General features: G+C 33.4%; 1 protein-coding gene across 1 annotated transcript in view; it reads right to left on the bottom strand.

The window, feature by feature from the left end:
• LOC146146316 (uncharacterized) overlaps positions 1-17553 on the bottom strand; it is a 137381-nt gene that overhangs the window by 62627 nt on the left and 57201 nt on the right. Inside the window, exons 58-74 of the mRNA XM_083389939.1 lie at positions 16884-17046; positions 15613-15776; positions 13742-13846; positions 12480-12599; positions 11338-11445; positions 10415-10519; positions 9646-9831; positions 8589-8819; positions 7817-7936; positions 7230-7337; positions 6529-6636; positions 5649-5816; positions 3666-3821; positions 2485-2589; positions 1715-1834; positions 1040-1147; positions 236-343 (exon numbers count right to left, since the gene is read on the bottom strand). Coding sequence (XP_083246065.1) covers positions 236-343; positions 1040-1147; positions 1715-1834; positions 2485-2589; positions 3666-3821; positions 5649-5816; positions 6529-6636; positions 7230-7337; positions 7817-7936; positions 8589-8819; positions 9646-9831; positions 10415-10519; positions 11338-11445; positions 12480-12599; positions 13742-13846; positions 15613-15776; positions 16884-17046 — 2283 coding nt within the window. The remainder of the gene's footprint in view (positions 1-235; positions 344-1039; positions 1148-1714; positions 1835-2484; positions 2590-3665; positions 3822-5648; positions 5817-6528; positions 6637-7229; positions 7338-7816; positions 7937-8588; positions 8820-9645; positions 9832-10414; positions 10520-11337; positions 11446-12479; positions 12600-13741; positions 13847-15612; positions 15777-16883; positions 17047-17553) is intronic.

Below are 17553 nucleotides of genomic sequence, written 5' to 3'. Positions count from 1 at the left end.
GGTAAATTTTCACTCTATTAAAACCTTGATGGAATCCGCACTATTAAAACAGTAATATAGCGTTAAATGATAAAATGAATTTTACTAAAATAGGGTAAAACGATCTCATATAATAAGTTAAATTTTAATGATAGATTTTTCAAATTAACTATAACTGTTTAACATCACAACCAAGCTCTGGTTTCTATTTCACTTCAGCCTATTGCTTAAAAATCTTAGAATGAGGTTGACTTACGTCCTGCATAGTTTCAGCCCGTTCCTTTCCAGCTTCATATTGATCGGTTTGAACCGGATTGAACCGGTTTGACTGTTTTTCCTTCAAGTGCTTTGCTTTATACGCCGTCTGTGAAGTTGGAAATAACGTAAGTGTACACTGTACAGTTATTTTGAAAACTGGTTTATTCGTTAAAGCGCTGAACAGTAGTAAAAATATTGAGTCTGAGAATCGAACCTGGGGAATAGCGTGAGAATACGCGACCAGTGATAAGCCACTTAGGCTATCAATAAAAGTACGTTTTTATACAATAATAAAAAAGACTGCGTGTATAAACATACGGCAAAAAATATACGAATAATTGCAAGTAAATAAGGACAAAAGGGTCACTTTTTAGTATAATTTTATCGTAACTTAATTAATCTGCACACGTCCGAATATTTGTATGTTTTTTGCTTTCTTCTTTTTTGCACCAGTAAGTTTGGTTTATTGCAACCATGTTATCCTGATTGGGCAATACTGATAAATGATATTTCCTTTTAAAAAATATACTTGAAGTTTACACCGTGTTTTTTTAGCGGTTACTTGTCAGTCTAAAAATGAACTGAAAGCAAACAAGGCAAGGCTCGAAAACTCTAGGCAACTGTGAGCTTTGAACAAACGACCTCGGCCAAAACGCGACATTTTCTTTACCCTTCAGGAAAGCTGGCTTAGTGTCGAATCATGTCGAAAAAAAAACTGTCATATTAGAAAATTGGTAACTTACAAACGTTTGTTTCCTACAAATTAAATAAATGGGTCAAAAGCAACCGAATAGAATCTTACTTCGCTCTGATTTTCACTGCTCTTGACCGCAGCTTCGTATCCAGCAGTGAGATGCACAGGGAAGTAAATCATGTCCCTCTCGTCCATGTAATCCTCTTTGTACTTGCGCTGTACAAAACATAAATGTAAAAGCACTGGAACTGTACTGAAATTTTAATGTATGAGCAATGGGGTTTCAATGGAAGCAGTGGAATTTCTAGTTTTCTGTAAAAAATTTATACAAAAAAAGTTTTTCTAAGAAAAATTAAACTTACTTTTTTCTTTTACCCGCAAAATAAGTAAAAATATTAACTTTTTAAGAGGAAATTAAAACTCAGTGCATATCAGAGTAACTTTTTAGCTACCAAGAAGGATTATACTTAGATTTTATTTCAGTGTTAATATTTGATCATAATTTTTGTTTAATGTTGAAAATACCAAATAAGATTCTGTGATTTCTTTTTGCAGGAGTCAAGATTGGTGAAAATTCGGTTTCACAAAAAATAAAAAAGAGCTAGCCAAACAAAATTACAAGGCTTGAAAAACCTTTTAATGTCAATAAAAAATTGTTTTTAAACTAAATTAAAGTAATTTTACACAACGACAATAATATCAATGATCCAATTTAATGTTAGTTTTAAAACAAAATCTTCAAAGATTATCTGGGTGTTAAGATTTAGCCATTAAAACAGTCACCTCGGACATAAGGTCTGCTGCTTTAATTCCTTGTTGTACAACGGGATGATCTTTGCTGTCCATGGTTTGGAATCCCTTGTAGCTGTCAATCACCTCTTTGCGCTGCTTCTTATATAGCATCTGGATAAAAAAGATATATTTCAATATATCAAAAAGCGCATAAAACAACTTTGGGGAATAATGCTTGGAGTTGTAGTTTGTCGTGGTAGGAATATCAAAGGCCATACAGAAGTGCGTAACACTTTTATTTACGTTTAGAGTAATTCGTTCTTTATTTTCAACGTTGATGTACAAACATACTAAGATTTTTACCTAATACTATATAGGCTTTGGTATTTTTTCCCACGCATCAATTCAGTTTCAGACTGAAAACGTGGCAAATCGTTTATGTACATTATACACGGATCTGTAATGTAGCCTAAGAATGAATTTAAAATCCAAAAGGTCAAGTAAGTGGACATTATCTTGATTAAGACGTTTCGATACGGACTTGTAACATCATCAGTTAATGCGTCGAATCATCATAGTTAAGATAATGTCGATTTACTTGATCTTTTTAGCTTTAATATGCAAATTTAAGTGTATCTAAAATAACTTTACAGACCTTCACTTATCAATAAATGAAACTGTAATAAATCTATCAAAGCAAGTCAACATTTAGTAAAAAAAATTGGAAACTGTGTTTATATAAGTTCCAACGATATAAGATTGACAACAGTTACAGGATTATATCACCAACCAAGGGTTATATGACGTCATTAATCACTTACGTCACTGGCGATCTTGGCCGATTGCTTGGCGCGGTTCAGCTCGGGCGTATCGACCGGCAAGGAAAACTGATGACGTATTTCGTCGCCCGTCTTCGTGTATTCCTTCTGTGATTGTGACGTAACAATGAGTGACGTAACGCGTTTCGCAAATGCAGGCAGACGTAATTGTTGAAATGTCAATTTCATCGGCGACCAAAATCAATTATAAAAAATGAATTAGAGACAAGTTAGAAGTTGCGATATTTTTTAAGCGAACTTAATTTCGACTTGTTTGGTTCGACTAGATTAGAAAATTGTAATCGTGGTCACTCAATGAGACAAAATAAAACTCTTCGCTATTTCATCACACAACTACACGATAAAACTAAACTATCAAAATCTTGTTGCGCAAGTTTCTAAATCAAGGTTGGGGGGGGGGTATTAAGTCGTTCCGTCGGGTTTAAACTTAATAAAGAAAGTGTGTGGTTAATTGCGTGACTTCTTTTCAGGTTTGTTCAACTATGTCCACATTCATAAAGCATAAATAGTAATGTTCATATTGTAAAAAGTCTACAAACTTTACGGTATTAAAAATTTTTAAATCATTATAAAATTAAAAAAAATTTGAACCGTGGTCACTTTATTAAGATGATTTATTCGGAATATAAGTTGTCCATCTAACGTTAAAGTTAAAATAATAAAAGGGTAAAACGGTAAAAATTATTTGTTGTTATAAACTCATTATTTATTTGATTTGTTCTATTTTACTTCCATTATAAGAAATATATCGGCTTTTTGCACAGTTGAAAGTGCTTCAGTCTCAAAATAATCCAAAACATTACAATGTGAAGACTGTTGAGTGTTGATACATGGAAAATAGTCAAAATGGAAGGTCAAAATGTATCAGTTAATAACACATCTATGAATGTAGGTTTGAGCTAAATTGACCAATAACCAGTGAGCTATATGTTTTTACCTGATAAAATATATTTATTTAAAGCTCTTTTACAACCAATATCTCCTTTAATGGTGGTAAAAGTTGCAAAAACTCTCATATAATAAATATGTTTATCGTCTGTTGTGAACCACTTTAAATTCTTAGTTCAAGGAGCGTGACATTTTATAGCTTTTATAGTTATAGTCAAATCCTTATCTTACTGTGTACTTAAATTCTTCAGCTAACTACATTTTCAGTGTCTTACCTTGCTTGTCTGTTTGGTAACGTTCCTTGCGTGAATATACTCGGGATAAGAGTTGGCGAGATCCTGTGGTGCCGATCCCTTAACCTTCTCGTTGTAATCTTTCAGGTAGTTGTTCTTGCTGAGCACTTGCGACATGCAAATGGCGTGTGTGATTTCCTGCATTGAAAGAATAACATTTTTGACTCGTATATGGTAGTTAGGCCAATAAATCTATCTATAGCTGAAGAACCAACTGGCAGTTTTTAGATTGTTCTCAATAGCAAGCCCAAGTATGGAAACTTGTCAGGTATTGTGTGTTTAGAGTACCAAATTATATTGGTTAATGCAACTTTGTGATTTAACCCATATATCTACCCAATTACAAAATTTTACGCGTTTTATGAAAATTTGTTTTGGCTCATATGTGTTTTTGGCATATTAATTAAATCAATAGATTGAACAGAGGCTTTAATTTTAGACAAAAAGATAATGGCTGGAGGTTGTCGTTAGCCTAGTAAAATATCAAAGCCCACAGGCAAGTAGGTAGCATTTTCAACTTTTGAATAAATCTTAATGGTGGGAGGTTGTAGTAAGACGTAGTAAGAATAATTAAAGAGCACGCAGAAGTAGGCAGCATTTTTTTAAGTTTTAGTGTAATTTTCCAATAGTATGAGTTGCATTTTTACAACTGAACAGCAAAAAGTGAAAATCAGCCTTTCAATTAGGCATTTTTAAAGGATGTTCAATGGAAAATAACATCGTGATTCTTGTATTGTTTCTTCTAATATAATTGAACTGTGGCTAATATTTGATTGCAGCTTATTTTTTGATAAATTCCTCAAAAGTTATTGTGCAAATTCAGCGTATTTTTTGTGTAAGTTCAAATTTTGCTGCTCTGCTGGTTATGTAGGGGCATCTGGTATTAGTGGATTGGAGATTAAATCCGATAGTATGTCGCACAATGGTCACTCGTCTGGAACTTGGGTGTTTTATGGGTGCCAAACTAAAATGGGTCTTTGGCTCTGGTTCAACAAAGTGATTTCTGCCAGGTAAGATCTTAATTTTTTTTTCTACAAATCAACTCAATAACTAAGCAATTTAACTTTCACATACTCAAGCAAATAAAAATTGAGAGAAACTTTTGACCGTAGTGGAAGCAGGTTGAAAGCGTGCTTAATTTTAGACAAAAATAGTAAAAACATTTAAACCGTTAAAAATATAATTTAGTAAAAAAACGAGTTTTTTGGGATTTGTTGAATTTTTCAAACGAAAAAATTGAAAACAACTTCATCGGACAGCCCTAGTACCGATACTACCACATGGTTTTGGGTATCAGCTCCGATCCGATATTACCGGACAACCCTGGAAGCGATACTACCACTCTATCAGACATGGACAACTAGATAACACTAGTTTTCTAATTCAATGAATTAGAGCAAAATGCGGCTAATTCTAATTCTAATCTAATTTGTGAATTGCTTGTGTGCTCTAATTCTAGTTCTAATCTAATTCGGATTTTACCAAAAATGCTACTTTGTCCAACGGCATTTTAGTCTCTCAGTTAAAAAACAGAATTTCAATTAAAACTTTTTGGTTTGAACGACTTGTATGTAATTTTTACAGGCTAAAAAGCATAAAAAGGCCTAAAAATTAGCACACACATATTTACCATTCACGTTCTTATAAGAATAAATTGCGATTAAATTAAATTGGTTGTAAATAATTAATAGTGATTTTAGTTTAAATTCTAGTTGAAATTTGATTTTTTAGGAATTCGGTAATTCTAATTCTAATCTAATTTTGAAAAGCTAAAATAAATCTAGTTGTCCAAGTCTGCACTCTAGTATCGGACAAGTAACATGTCTACCACATGGTTTTGGGTATCGTTTCAATATGATATTATGGACATCCCTAAAAGAAATTATGACTTTTGGTTCCTGGTGAAACAACACCCTCGCTTCAAAAACTACAAACAGGCAACTTTCAAGCAACATTTCCACCTACCGGTAGTTCCACGTTGAGGTGGTACTTGTGCATTAGTTTCTTGGCTCGCTTCTGGTACTCACTGGGTGCTAGCGCCCTCATCTGGTCACCTACCTCCATCTCGTAAGTGCGAGTTAAAGGAGTGAAGTCGGTTTCTAACTTCTTCTTACTGTCCTCCTTGTAGGCGTGCTGTAAATGCGATATACAAGAGTTGAAGTTAAAAAAAGATTAGTTAAAGATTGACGCATAATGGTTGGAGGTTGGAGTAAGACGTAATAAGAATATCAAAGTACATACAAAAGTAGGTAGCGTTTTGAATAAATCATACGATAATGGTTGGAGGAAGAATATAAAAACGCACGGAGAAGTAGGCAGCATTTTTTGACGTTTTACAGTGTAATTTTCCAATAGTATGAGTTCCTGTTTTTCTACTGAACAGCATTAATTAGAAAGCCTTTTAATTAGGTATTTTTAAGGGATGTTCAAAGAAAAATAATATCGTAATTCTTGTATTGTTTCGTCTAATATAATTGGACTGCGGCTAATATGTGATTGCAGCTTATTATTTCATAAGTTCTCCCAAAGTCATTGTGCTAATTCAGTGTATTTTTGAGTAAGTTTAAATTTTCATGCTCTGCTTGCTTGACAACTGTTGTATAATGTGTTACCGGTATTTTAAAATTATTCAATATTGCGTTTTTCATGCTAATGTTCATTTTATTTCTTTGGCAATGGCCCGCCATGATCGTTTATATTAGTCTATAGAAACTGGTTAACTAAAAAATATTTATTTTCCAAAAAACATGTATCTGTAATTACTAGGGTTTTTAAACAAACAGTAAGAATTTTACGGTTGATTTATATTGCAAAAAAGGTTAGATTGCGGTTCATATTTGATTACCTCTTGCACAATGCCTTGCGTCTCCTTGGCGGTTTTGTAAGCGTCTGTTTTTGTTGGATCGAAGTTGAAGTTTTTCAACGCTTGTTTCTGACCATCCTTGTATTTCAACTGAAATATACGGTTTATCGTTTGAAGAGTTTTACAAATAAAAACATAACATGGGACAAAAACAATTATAAGCCAAATCTCAATGAAATAAAAAAGGTGTGGTTTAAACTAAAATAAACACTAAACTACATACAGAGGTAAGTGACATTAATTGATATTAGGTTAAGGTTAATAAGTTTGAGGATTTTTTTGGAAAATTAATAGTTTTTGTCAATTTTACAAAAGGTATGTATCAAAATCAAACATCAGCAAGTATATTCAACAGTTTCAAAAAGGGTAATTATAACCTCATAACAGAAAAGCAAAAATATCACCAAGTACACAGTTTGGCATTTTGGTTAAAAAAAAAACAATTAAACAGTTTATGTAAGGTAAAATTTCCACAATTGCTTAAAACAGCAACAACACTTTACTTGAAAAAACAACAACAACAAAAACTAGTTATTGAAAGTAAATAATACATCGCTCTAATACTAGCTGGCTTTGAAAAACAACGCAGCACATATAGCATTAAATATAATTCTACTATTTTTAAATCAAAAACTAATATTTTGAATCCTATTTTTTTTATTTGTATTGACAGTAGTTAATACCTCGCTCTGATACTGACTGGCTTTGGTTGCAGCCTCATAACCCGGTGTAAGATGCACGGGGTAGTAGATGATGCTTCGGTCGATCATGTAATCCTCGATGTACTTGTGCTAAAATATACAGGGTTTTAAACTCAAAACGTACAGCAACATGGAGCATAATGGTTGGAGGTTGTAGTAAGACGTAATAAGAATATCAAAGCCCATACAGAAGTAGGTGTTATTTTTGTATTATAGTGCAAAACAATTTTATAAATTAATGCAATTCCAGCAACAGTATTCGTGGTATGACACGATTTTAAATGGGGTTCAAAAATCGAATTAACAATACAATAAAACTTAATAATTCTATTTGCTTATGTACGTCGAAATTAATTACAGCAATACTATTTCTTATAGTTGATTAAACTATGAAACACCGCCTTGGTTCGTATAATACTAAAAACACTAAACCTAGTAATTTAGCGTTAAATATTCAAGTGCTTGAACACACTATAATAAAATGTTTGGAATCTTAGCAGGTTTAATTATTACTGAATCTTTCTAAGCGGAAATATAAATTAAGGTTTGGAGGTTTTCCTGCTACTTACGTGTGAAATGAGGTCTGCCGCTTTAATTCCTCGCTGTACAACCGGGTGGTCCTGGCTGTCCATGGTTTGAAAACCTCGGTAGTTGGCGATAACCTGCTTCTTCTGCTTTTGATACTCGGCCTAATAATAAAATAACACAACGGCGTCATAAGTAAAAAATACATCCTCATCTATACACCATTATCATCCGCAGCTTAACCTAACAAATCTGATGTAAAAAATAACAACGTGATGTATGTAAGGCTGTAGGCAGGTAAAATGCACAATGAAAAAATCTTGGCGTGTGAATCTTTGCCGTTCGAAATATTGTAATAGTTGCAATTAGTTCTATTTCAAACAAATGATAATCAGAAAAAAGATGTAATCTAGTGTTTTATAATTGTGGCAAATTAATTTTTTCCAGTAATTAAAATAAGAATTGGTAACATAAATGAAATATAAAAAGTACCATTAAAAATGTTAAGTACGTCACTTGCGTTCTTGGTGAGACATATTGCGATGCAAAAAGTGGCATTTTGTTATAATTTTTTTTTTATTCATTTTTTATTTAATTATGTTGTCGTAAATTTAACTTTTACAGCTCCACTTTCGTCACCTGCGTTCTTGGTGCGATATATTGCGATGCAAAAAGTGGCATTTTATTATAATATTTTTGTTGATTTATTAATTTTTTTTAACTTTTTGATCGTAAATTCAACTTTTTTCCACTTAGGTCATTTTTTTTATTCAGCTATTTTTTTGCGTAAATATAACTTTTCACACTTCTACTCACATCACTAGCGTTCTTGGCGCATTCCCTCGCCCTCACAAACTCAGGATAGTCGACCGGCAGATGATGTCGGTGCTTCCCCTTCTCAGCCGCCTTCACGTACTCATTCCTGCTCATCAAGTGCGACACCTTGCGGGCGTGGTCGTACTCGGGGTGAGCGATCGTGACGTCATTGGGCGCCTGACCCTTGACCTTCTCGGCAAAGTGACGTCGGTATGCGAGGTCGGAGCCGAGCTGCGACGAAGGTTGAATACGATTTAAGAAAAAAACAGCAATCTATGGAACCAATAAGGGTTCAGTTGCATACCTGAGTATAATATATTAAAAACATAAAAAAAATATGGTAATTTTTAACTAAACCTAGCCTAATTAATGTTTTAAAGAAATTTTCCAGCGTTTTAATATTTTACTTGACAAATTAGACGTGTTTACAACTTTAGGGTTATACGACTTGTTGTGCACGTTTGTGCGTGTTTAAATGTTATCAACTGTTATATTTGTAGCTGAACAACATTTTTTTTCTACGGAATCTTCCGTAGACAATAAAAAAACGTCAGCGTAACAAAATGTAAACTCAAAAAAAATCAACTTAAATACCATAAAATAATTACTAAATCAACTAAATCTCCCAGGATAGACAAATTTACCCTAATTAGGACAAAATTTTTAAACAACTTGAAAAACGCCTGAAACCAGTCTTTTCAAAAAGGTTGGGAAAACTGATCTAAAAGTTAGGTGGCAATATGTAAATCCGCATATAGCACTCTAAAGTTGTTTAATATATCAAAATTACAGTTTTACGTTTAGTGTAAGGTTGAAACAATGATATTCATTGCCAATTTAGCATATATAATTTGACACGGCACAACATGCCAAATGTGCATGACGCGGCTGAAAATATTTCTTCAAATGGTAAAAAACGCATACTAAACGCGGTTTAGGGTATGATCGGTGCGAGTAAGTGCGATCACCCTGGTAACACTGTAGTGTGGTAATGAAGTATCTACAGCTGGCCAAATTTACAAAAATTACCACAAAAAATACTGGATCAAACTCTAACCTGTGATGCGTGCATGGCTTGCGATAGCCTCTGGTCCTGCAAATCAATGTTATAAGCGTCCAATCGCTTCTTTGCTTCTTTAGTGTAAGCAACGTTGCTGAGAATGTTCTTAAGCATAGCCGAAGCTTCCATCTCAGGAGTTCGTTCCATTGCCTGGAAGTCGCGATATTCTCCCTTGTAAGTGTGCTGGAAGAGTAGAAAAAACAAAAAATGGTAGATATGGAAATATGTAAACAGTTTAATAGAGGTGCATTCAGACTAATTGGTCCGAGCAAGTTGCCTATAATATTTAATAAAAATCTGTGAGTGAAAAAACGAAGAAATGACTCACAATTAATAAATACGTAACAATGAGGTGACTAATAGATAAAAAGTATATTAGTGAAGCCTAACCTTACCGACGCTAGACGATAAAGAATCAATAAGCTACTGGGTTGGAATAAGCAGTTAATCTGAACCAGGAAAGCGGCTACTAATACCTACAGCTGGCACATTTTTTTCTATCCCGTAAACTCATATGGATAATTTGATAGAAAAAAAAGCTTATCTTTCCCCTAAAACAAGAAATTTACCACCAGGGGTAAATTTTTCCCAGGTTAAGACTGATTTGAAGTAATAGTGGGGGCGCTATCTGCACTGGCTTGCATACGATAGGTAGACTTAGGATTTTTGGCACAGTTGTTCATTTTGGCGTTAGTTTGATTTTCGCCCGGACCCAACTTGAATTTGGTGTACTCCCCCCGTATAACCCTCGAAATAATACACTCACGTCCTTCAGGTCGTCCAGCCCCTTCGTGGTCTTGTAGGCTTCAGTGTCGGTGAAGAGGTAATGGTTACCTCCACCTTCCTTGGCATGTCGGCTTCTGTACATCACCTGAAGTTGCAACAAAAGTAGCTGAAACATCCATATACACCTTGTGTTTACTATGTCATCAACTCCTTTTGCAGAGCAGCGTTTCTTAATCAGGTGAATGGTTCACCCCAGGGCGGACAATTTTTTTGCACGGGTGAACAAGGGTGAACGAAGAAGCATCCTAGTCACTAGTAAACAATATTATGCCTACTACTGAACTGTTGTTTTTTGGTGTGTTTTTTTGCATATTGTAATGGTGAAGTTGGTTTGCACTGAGTGTATATTAGTACAAAAATTTGGTGACTGTGTTTTGTGCTTTGGTAGCTTTATATCTTTGGACTCACGAAATTGTAGATTTGCAACGATGCTTAAGTTGATCTTAACAAAAATCGAAACAACCTAAGTCATTATGTGCTGTTAGATATAGACGAGATAGTTTTATCATCATTGTAAAATGTCCCATTATGAAAAATTAAATGGGTAATAAATAGAAGTGAACGTTACTGAACAAACACATCAACCATCGTTATTTCAATATGTAACAAGTATATCACCAGGATACCCAGTAAAAAATTTATCTTGGGCCCTCACTTCATTCAGGATTGATTATCTACTAAAAACATATGGCCCAAGTAACACATTATTTCGTTATCCCTGCTTATATATCGGGCGTATACGTTGCAAATGTTACATGGGCCCATATATGCGCCACACATAACATTTCTTACTTGATTTATTTCTTAATTGATTCCCGTATGATCATTACAAAAACCTTAAAAAGCTCAAAAGTCATGTCGAGCAAACGGCCGTAAAAATTTGCGTCGTTATGGCGCACTTACTTCACTTTGGTTCTCGCTGGATTTCACGGCCGCTTCGTATCCCGGTGTGAGATGGACAGGATAGTAGATGAGATCACGTTCGTCCAAGTAATCCTCCTTATATTTGCGCTAAAACGATGGTTTTACAATATTAGGGGAGGTTCAACAATAGAACAACGATTTTACAACGTTCAACGTTCATACACTTGTCAACATATAACGCTAATGGTTTTGAAACCAAGAGTAAAAACACAAATATGGGTCAAACTTTGCCAAGCCCTAAATCAGTGGTTCTCAACCTTTTAAGGCTTACGGCACCCATCTGAAATAATAAATAGATTGCGGCACCCCTAGAAGATTTTTCCGTAGGTAATTCACTAGAATGTCACAACAAAACGGAACTGGAACAACACACGTCAACTCTACACAACGTAGGAAGTTTCAATTTTATTCCACACTAAGTTTACACAAAAAGTTGAATATGGCAAAGATTACATTCCTAAAAAATATCAAATATTTCGCGGCACCCTTAATCATTAGAAATGGCACCCGGTTGAGAACTACTGCCCCAAATCATTAGGAATAGTGCTCACTAATCATATATGTTAATAATATGTCTTGTGCAGCGAATATGACTGGAGTTTAAACAACATGGAAATTAAACAAAGTGCAGGGAAAACTGCTTTATTACTTTATTGTATTATATCCAATGTCACCATTTTACAATACCGATAAACAATGAATAAACTGTATTTAAGAAGTCTAAACAATTTTTATTTTCAGCTTGTGCTTTGACTTATGCTATTTTGATGACTAAACGGCCAACAACTTCTACCCATAATTCGCTTTGTAACTTTTTAAATCTTAAATTATAGCCGGTAAATTACGAAGCAAAGTTCTCAACAAAGGTTTTACCTAATTCAACTCTATCTAAATATTAGGTAATCACGGTTACAGTTATTAGTTTATTTTTATCTTTCTTTAGTGATATAAGATAATAAACAATTAAAACTGTCGCTCCAACCTAGTATAACTGTCCTTAAAACCTCAACGAATTATAAACAAAATATCACACACACAGACACAGAGAGAGTGCCAAGCCATAGCCCAGTATAACAACTGAACACTTCCAAGCTTTGAAGGTCTATTCCCTTGGGACTTACGTCGGAAATGATGTCGGCCACTCTAATGCCGTGCTGAACTACGGGATGCTCCTTACTGTCCATGGTTTGGAAACCTCGGTAAGTCGAAATCACTTCGTTGCGCTGCTTCTGGTATTCGGCCTGTAAACAATTGGGACGAATATCGTTACAAAATAAACGTGAATTAATTTCTTGTTTTTTTGGTATTCGGAAGGTTATTCAGTATTTTTTTGGGTATTTTTTTGGTATTTTTAAGGTTATCTAGTATTTTTTGGTATTTTGAAGGTATTCTAGTATTTTTTTGTATTTTGAAGGTTATTCTAGTATTTTTCTTGGTATTTTGAAGGTAATCTAGTATTTTTTTAGTATTTTGAAGGTTATCTAGTATTTTTTTTGGTATTTTTAAGGTTATCTAGTATTTTTTTGGTATTTTGAAGGTATTCTAGTATATTTTGGTATTTTGAAGGTTATATAGTTTTTTGTTGGCATTTTTAAGGTTATCTAGTATTTTTTTTTGTATTTTGAAGGGTATTCTAGTATTTTTTGGTATTTTGAAGGTTATTTTAGTATTTTTTGGCATTTTTAAGGTATTGGAGTATTTTTTTGGTATTTTGAAGGTATTCTAGTATTTTTCTTGGTGTTTTGAAGGTTATCTAGTATTTTTTTAGTATTTTCGAAATTTGTCCAATAATATCGGATCAAAGCCGATACCGGATGCCAAGCGATAATATCGGTATTTGTCCGATACTAGGGTGGTATCGGTGGCGAAACGATACAAACTTATACAAGAAAATAAGCCATGATTTACAATTCAATGCAGAGATTCTAGCTTTAAAAGTAGTTTGTTAAAATATTGATTAAAAACTGAAGGTCAGTAAACATCGTAGAGCTAAAGCAAATTTAGGCTTAATAACCTTCAAAATACTGATTTTAAATCCTTCGATTTTATCTATTTTTGCTTGTTTTCGGATATATATGACGTCAATGGGTGTCGGACAGCACAGAGATACTTTTTGTTCAAAATATCGACTATTGGTATCGGAAAAAAATGTTAAGTATTGGACCTTCCTTTTTAAAAGTACATGTCATTCGTCCATATCCGTATGCGATGTTTTATGGCATTTACTTGTTGCACGAAAGCGTAACTTCCAAATTTGATTGCATGTGCCTTTTTAAATATAGCCCGGTTTTTACGTATATGAATGGACTTACAAACCGCATAAATGATATCAACTAAATACTTAATACCCACGAAACAAATATTTCTATAAAACTGTACGTACATCGCTGGCGTTTTTGGCGTTCTGTTTCGCTCTAACGAACTCGGGATAATCCAGCGGCAGGTTGTGAGTGTGCATCATTTTGTCCGCTTCTTTAACATACAGTGCCTGCAGAAAGAAAACATACAAGCACTTGTAGAGCACAAAATATGCATATTAATGTTTTTTAAGGTTTGACTTAATTGTAACGGGTATAAAGTTTCAAGAACCACATATCTCCCATCAGAAGCAGCAACTTTAAATATCTGCTTCATTAACACAAGTGTGTACAACCGCAAATAGAAACAAATTAAAAATACAAGAAACTTGTTTTTAAACAAGCTTATAAAAAATTTACACCAACTGCCATCCGTAATACTAAGTTTGTCCCAATCCCAAAAGTTGCTTGGATGTAGTTAAATATAGTTAAAAGACATTTTTACTGATAGCATATCATTTTTGTTTTGTTTACAAAGGTAATTCTCGATGCACAAATGTCAAGCATTAAAATAACATCTATAATATCCGAAATCAAATATTTTAAAATGTATTAGGATGTTGTGTTATAAAACTACTGGGATATACAATTATGCATTGTATACATATAATACACTCATATAAGCAAATTGTTCGTCAGATTTAGAAAAAACACAACTCTATGCAATCCTTTTGTAGTCTTTAACGCCATTGTTCTTAATAGCGTCATATAGGTAAACAAAAGCAAAGAAGTCAAAGTTAGAGTTACTACAAATTAACAAAGAAAAAACAAATTAACAAGTAAAACACATAGTGGGGATCAGACGTTTTTTTTAAAAGGAAAAAGCGTCTGATCCTGTTTTTACTCATGTTTTCAATTATGAGTTTTACTTGTTGATAAACGCGTCAGCTGAGCAGTGATCGACTGGCTAAAACCTGCCGCCGATGGTTTTGGATTCTATAGAGATACACCCTAATGACAAATGAACCAGTAACGCTTAGTTAGAGTTAGACTTTAATAACGGACGCATTGCCTACGTACACTGGGCAGCTGCCAATAGACGGACTCCCATATGAATCGAATAGACGCTATACGTTTATAATTCATGGTGAGCAGAAGTTCATTTGAATGACTTTAGGAATAACCTCTGTTGTGTGTACCGTGCACTTAATAAACGTGGAAATGTAAGGCTGGGAAAGATACAAATTGTAAAGCGTGCGGTGGCTAATATGTAAGACAAAAATGCAGTTTTTATACTTCAAAAAACCTTTAAAGTGTTTATGCAAACGTTTTTAATCAAATACTTATTGCTTTCTTTAAAACGGAGAACACAGTCATTTTTTTTTAAGTCAAGAAACTTCATACATAAAAAATAAAATTGCCTTTCAATAATTACCTTTAACTTGAAATTTATAGTCAAATCAGCATTCATATAAATTATTTACTGTTATCAAATGATTTATTGTAACAAAAATCAATAAAAAGAGTTCTGCTTTAACGATTGCATTTATTACTCAATGAATGTAAATATGTTAAACGGACTTTTGAAACTTCCTCACAGACCCCAGCTAAACTAAAACCGATTCCTTAACAGTAAAGCTCTTTTAACCGAAAAATGCTTTACAAATTTACACTAATTCGATAATCGAGATGCTAATAAAGTGTTGTCAAAATACCTGTTCATTTTTATAAAAGGAACTTTTATTTCTTTAGCTATCTATGTTTACACACAGTTTTTTTCTGGAAACCAAACTCATATCACAAAAACGTTTAATTTCCCAATTTAGCAAACAGTAATTAAAAAAATGATCATTTAACAATTTTTAAATTCTTACGTTTTCTTTTTGTCCCAGGTTTATACAAAACAATGCCCCTGTCAAAAAAAGTCAATTTTTTGTACAATTTTTCGGTGTCTTACCTTGCTGGTTTGTTTGGACACTTTTCGCGCGAGGTCGTACTCGGGGTACGAGTTGGTGACGTCACTGGGGGCTTTCCCGATGACGTTTCGCTTGAAATCGTCCAAGTACCTGCTCTGCGACGCCATCTTCTGGACAGAAAGCGCCTGGGCGATCGCTTGCATCGCTGTGGAGAAAATATATATCGTTTTTGTTTTAAACTTGTTCTCCTTTGTTACAAGCTATTGTTTTAATTAAGTTGTTTTTTTACAAATAACAAAATATGATTTCTAAAATTGTTGGCGTTGTTATTGCAAAACTTTGGACTTGAAATTATAAAATATTTTGAATTAAAACGAACACTTGCATCGCTGTAAAAAAATAAAACCATTTCTCAATTTTTTTGTTAAAATTTGTGTTTTTGGCAAAACATTCAAAATTTTAGGAATAAAAAGAATTTTTTTTTTCGGCTGCTTCGTTGTGGACAAAATAAGAAAAAGTCGTTTTTGTGAAGAAAAATAGAAAGATTCCCGGAAATTATTGTTAAATTTTGTCTTTTTGGAAAATAAATCTTTATCAATTACTTCATTTTCAAAATACAATTCGAGAACCGTCAGTTTCTTGACTTAGTTTGAGTCGGTCAATTTACTTAATTTTTTATTGGCAATAGTCCAAGAGACTGCTTTCAATCAAAATCAAAGTTTATTAGGTTACTTTATATAGCGTCACGTTTAGACATAACTTTGTGACGTCACATTTTTACGCAACTTTGTGACGTTACGCAATGACGTCATCTCTAAAAATATTGTCAAGGCCCACCTAACAAAATTCCTTGTTTCGCGCCTGACACCCATACAAGCGGTAATAACTGAAAAGCCAAATAAGCCCAATTGTTGTAAATATTTGTCAACAGAATTGGTTTCGCTGGAGTTTTTAAAACAGCGTTTCTCAACCAGTGGGCCATAAGAACATTTGAGGTGAGCCACAGACCAATTTAAAACAAACTAGATTTAGTTTCATTTGTGTCACTATATTTAATTTTACAGGAATAATGGCTTGGGAGGAATTACAAAGGAATGTAAATTTATTTTTCAGTCCCATGTATTCCACTAATGCACGGTTAAAAAAATAATCTGTTTTGAAATATGTTCTGCTGTGTTTTGTTCTAAACCTATTTTACAGTTTTTTATTTCATAAAATTCTATTGGGCCACAGAATTTTTTGCAACGTAAATGGGCCACGAAAGAAAAAAGGTTGAGAACCACTGTTTTAAAATTTTGGTGAAAACACTCACATGAGTCGAGGTTGTATTCCTGCATCTTTCGCCTCGCTTCGTCGCCGTAAATCTTGTGGCTTAGGAAAGGAGCGACCGACTTTGAGATTCGCATTTCTGCTGTTTCCTTCACTTGGACACGGTTCGAGCCTTTCTCAAGCTCGTAAGCCTCCTTGTACTTTTTCTAAAAAAAATATGCTTCAATAAAAAACATTTAAAAAACATTAAATATTGTAAAAAATAGAATTAAAACGCACTTTTACCAAAAAAAGTAGTAAAAAGTAGTTTTTTGTACTTATTCTAAAAAAGAAGAAAAATAACTTTCAAAAAGTTTTTTGTCAAAATATTGGCAAACATATTATTAAAACAACAACGACGACAAATTTAAGTAAAAATGTATGCCTGAATAAAACCGTACTCTTTGAAATGTGTTACAAAAAGTATATAGAAAAATCCAATAAATGTTGCAATTAAAATTTGCTGTAAAAATATAGTAGTTTTTATGAAAAAGTACTTTTTCTAAACAAAAAAAGGTTTCTGTCAAAATATTGTGAAAAAGTATAAATAAAACCTCAACGAAGACAGATTAAGAAATAAACATTTTAACATGACGCACTTCTTAGGTGTAAAACAGTGTAATATTAAAATACGTGTAGAGAAAGACCTATATGCAGCGAACATAAACAAATGG

This window comes from Ascidiella aspersa, chromosome 5 (assembly GCF_963924565.1).
Source record: "Ascidiella aspersa chromosome 5, kaAscAspe10.2, whole genome shotgun sequence".
Classification (NCBI taxonomy): domain Eukaryota; kingdom Metazoa; phylum Chordata; class Ascidiacea; order Phlebobranchia; family Ascidiidae; genus Ascidiella; species Ascidiella aspersa.
The sequence above is the reverse complement of the archived record's forward strand: the minus strand, read 5'-3'. Positions and strand labels throughout refer to the sequence as shown.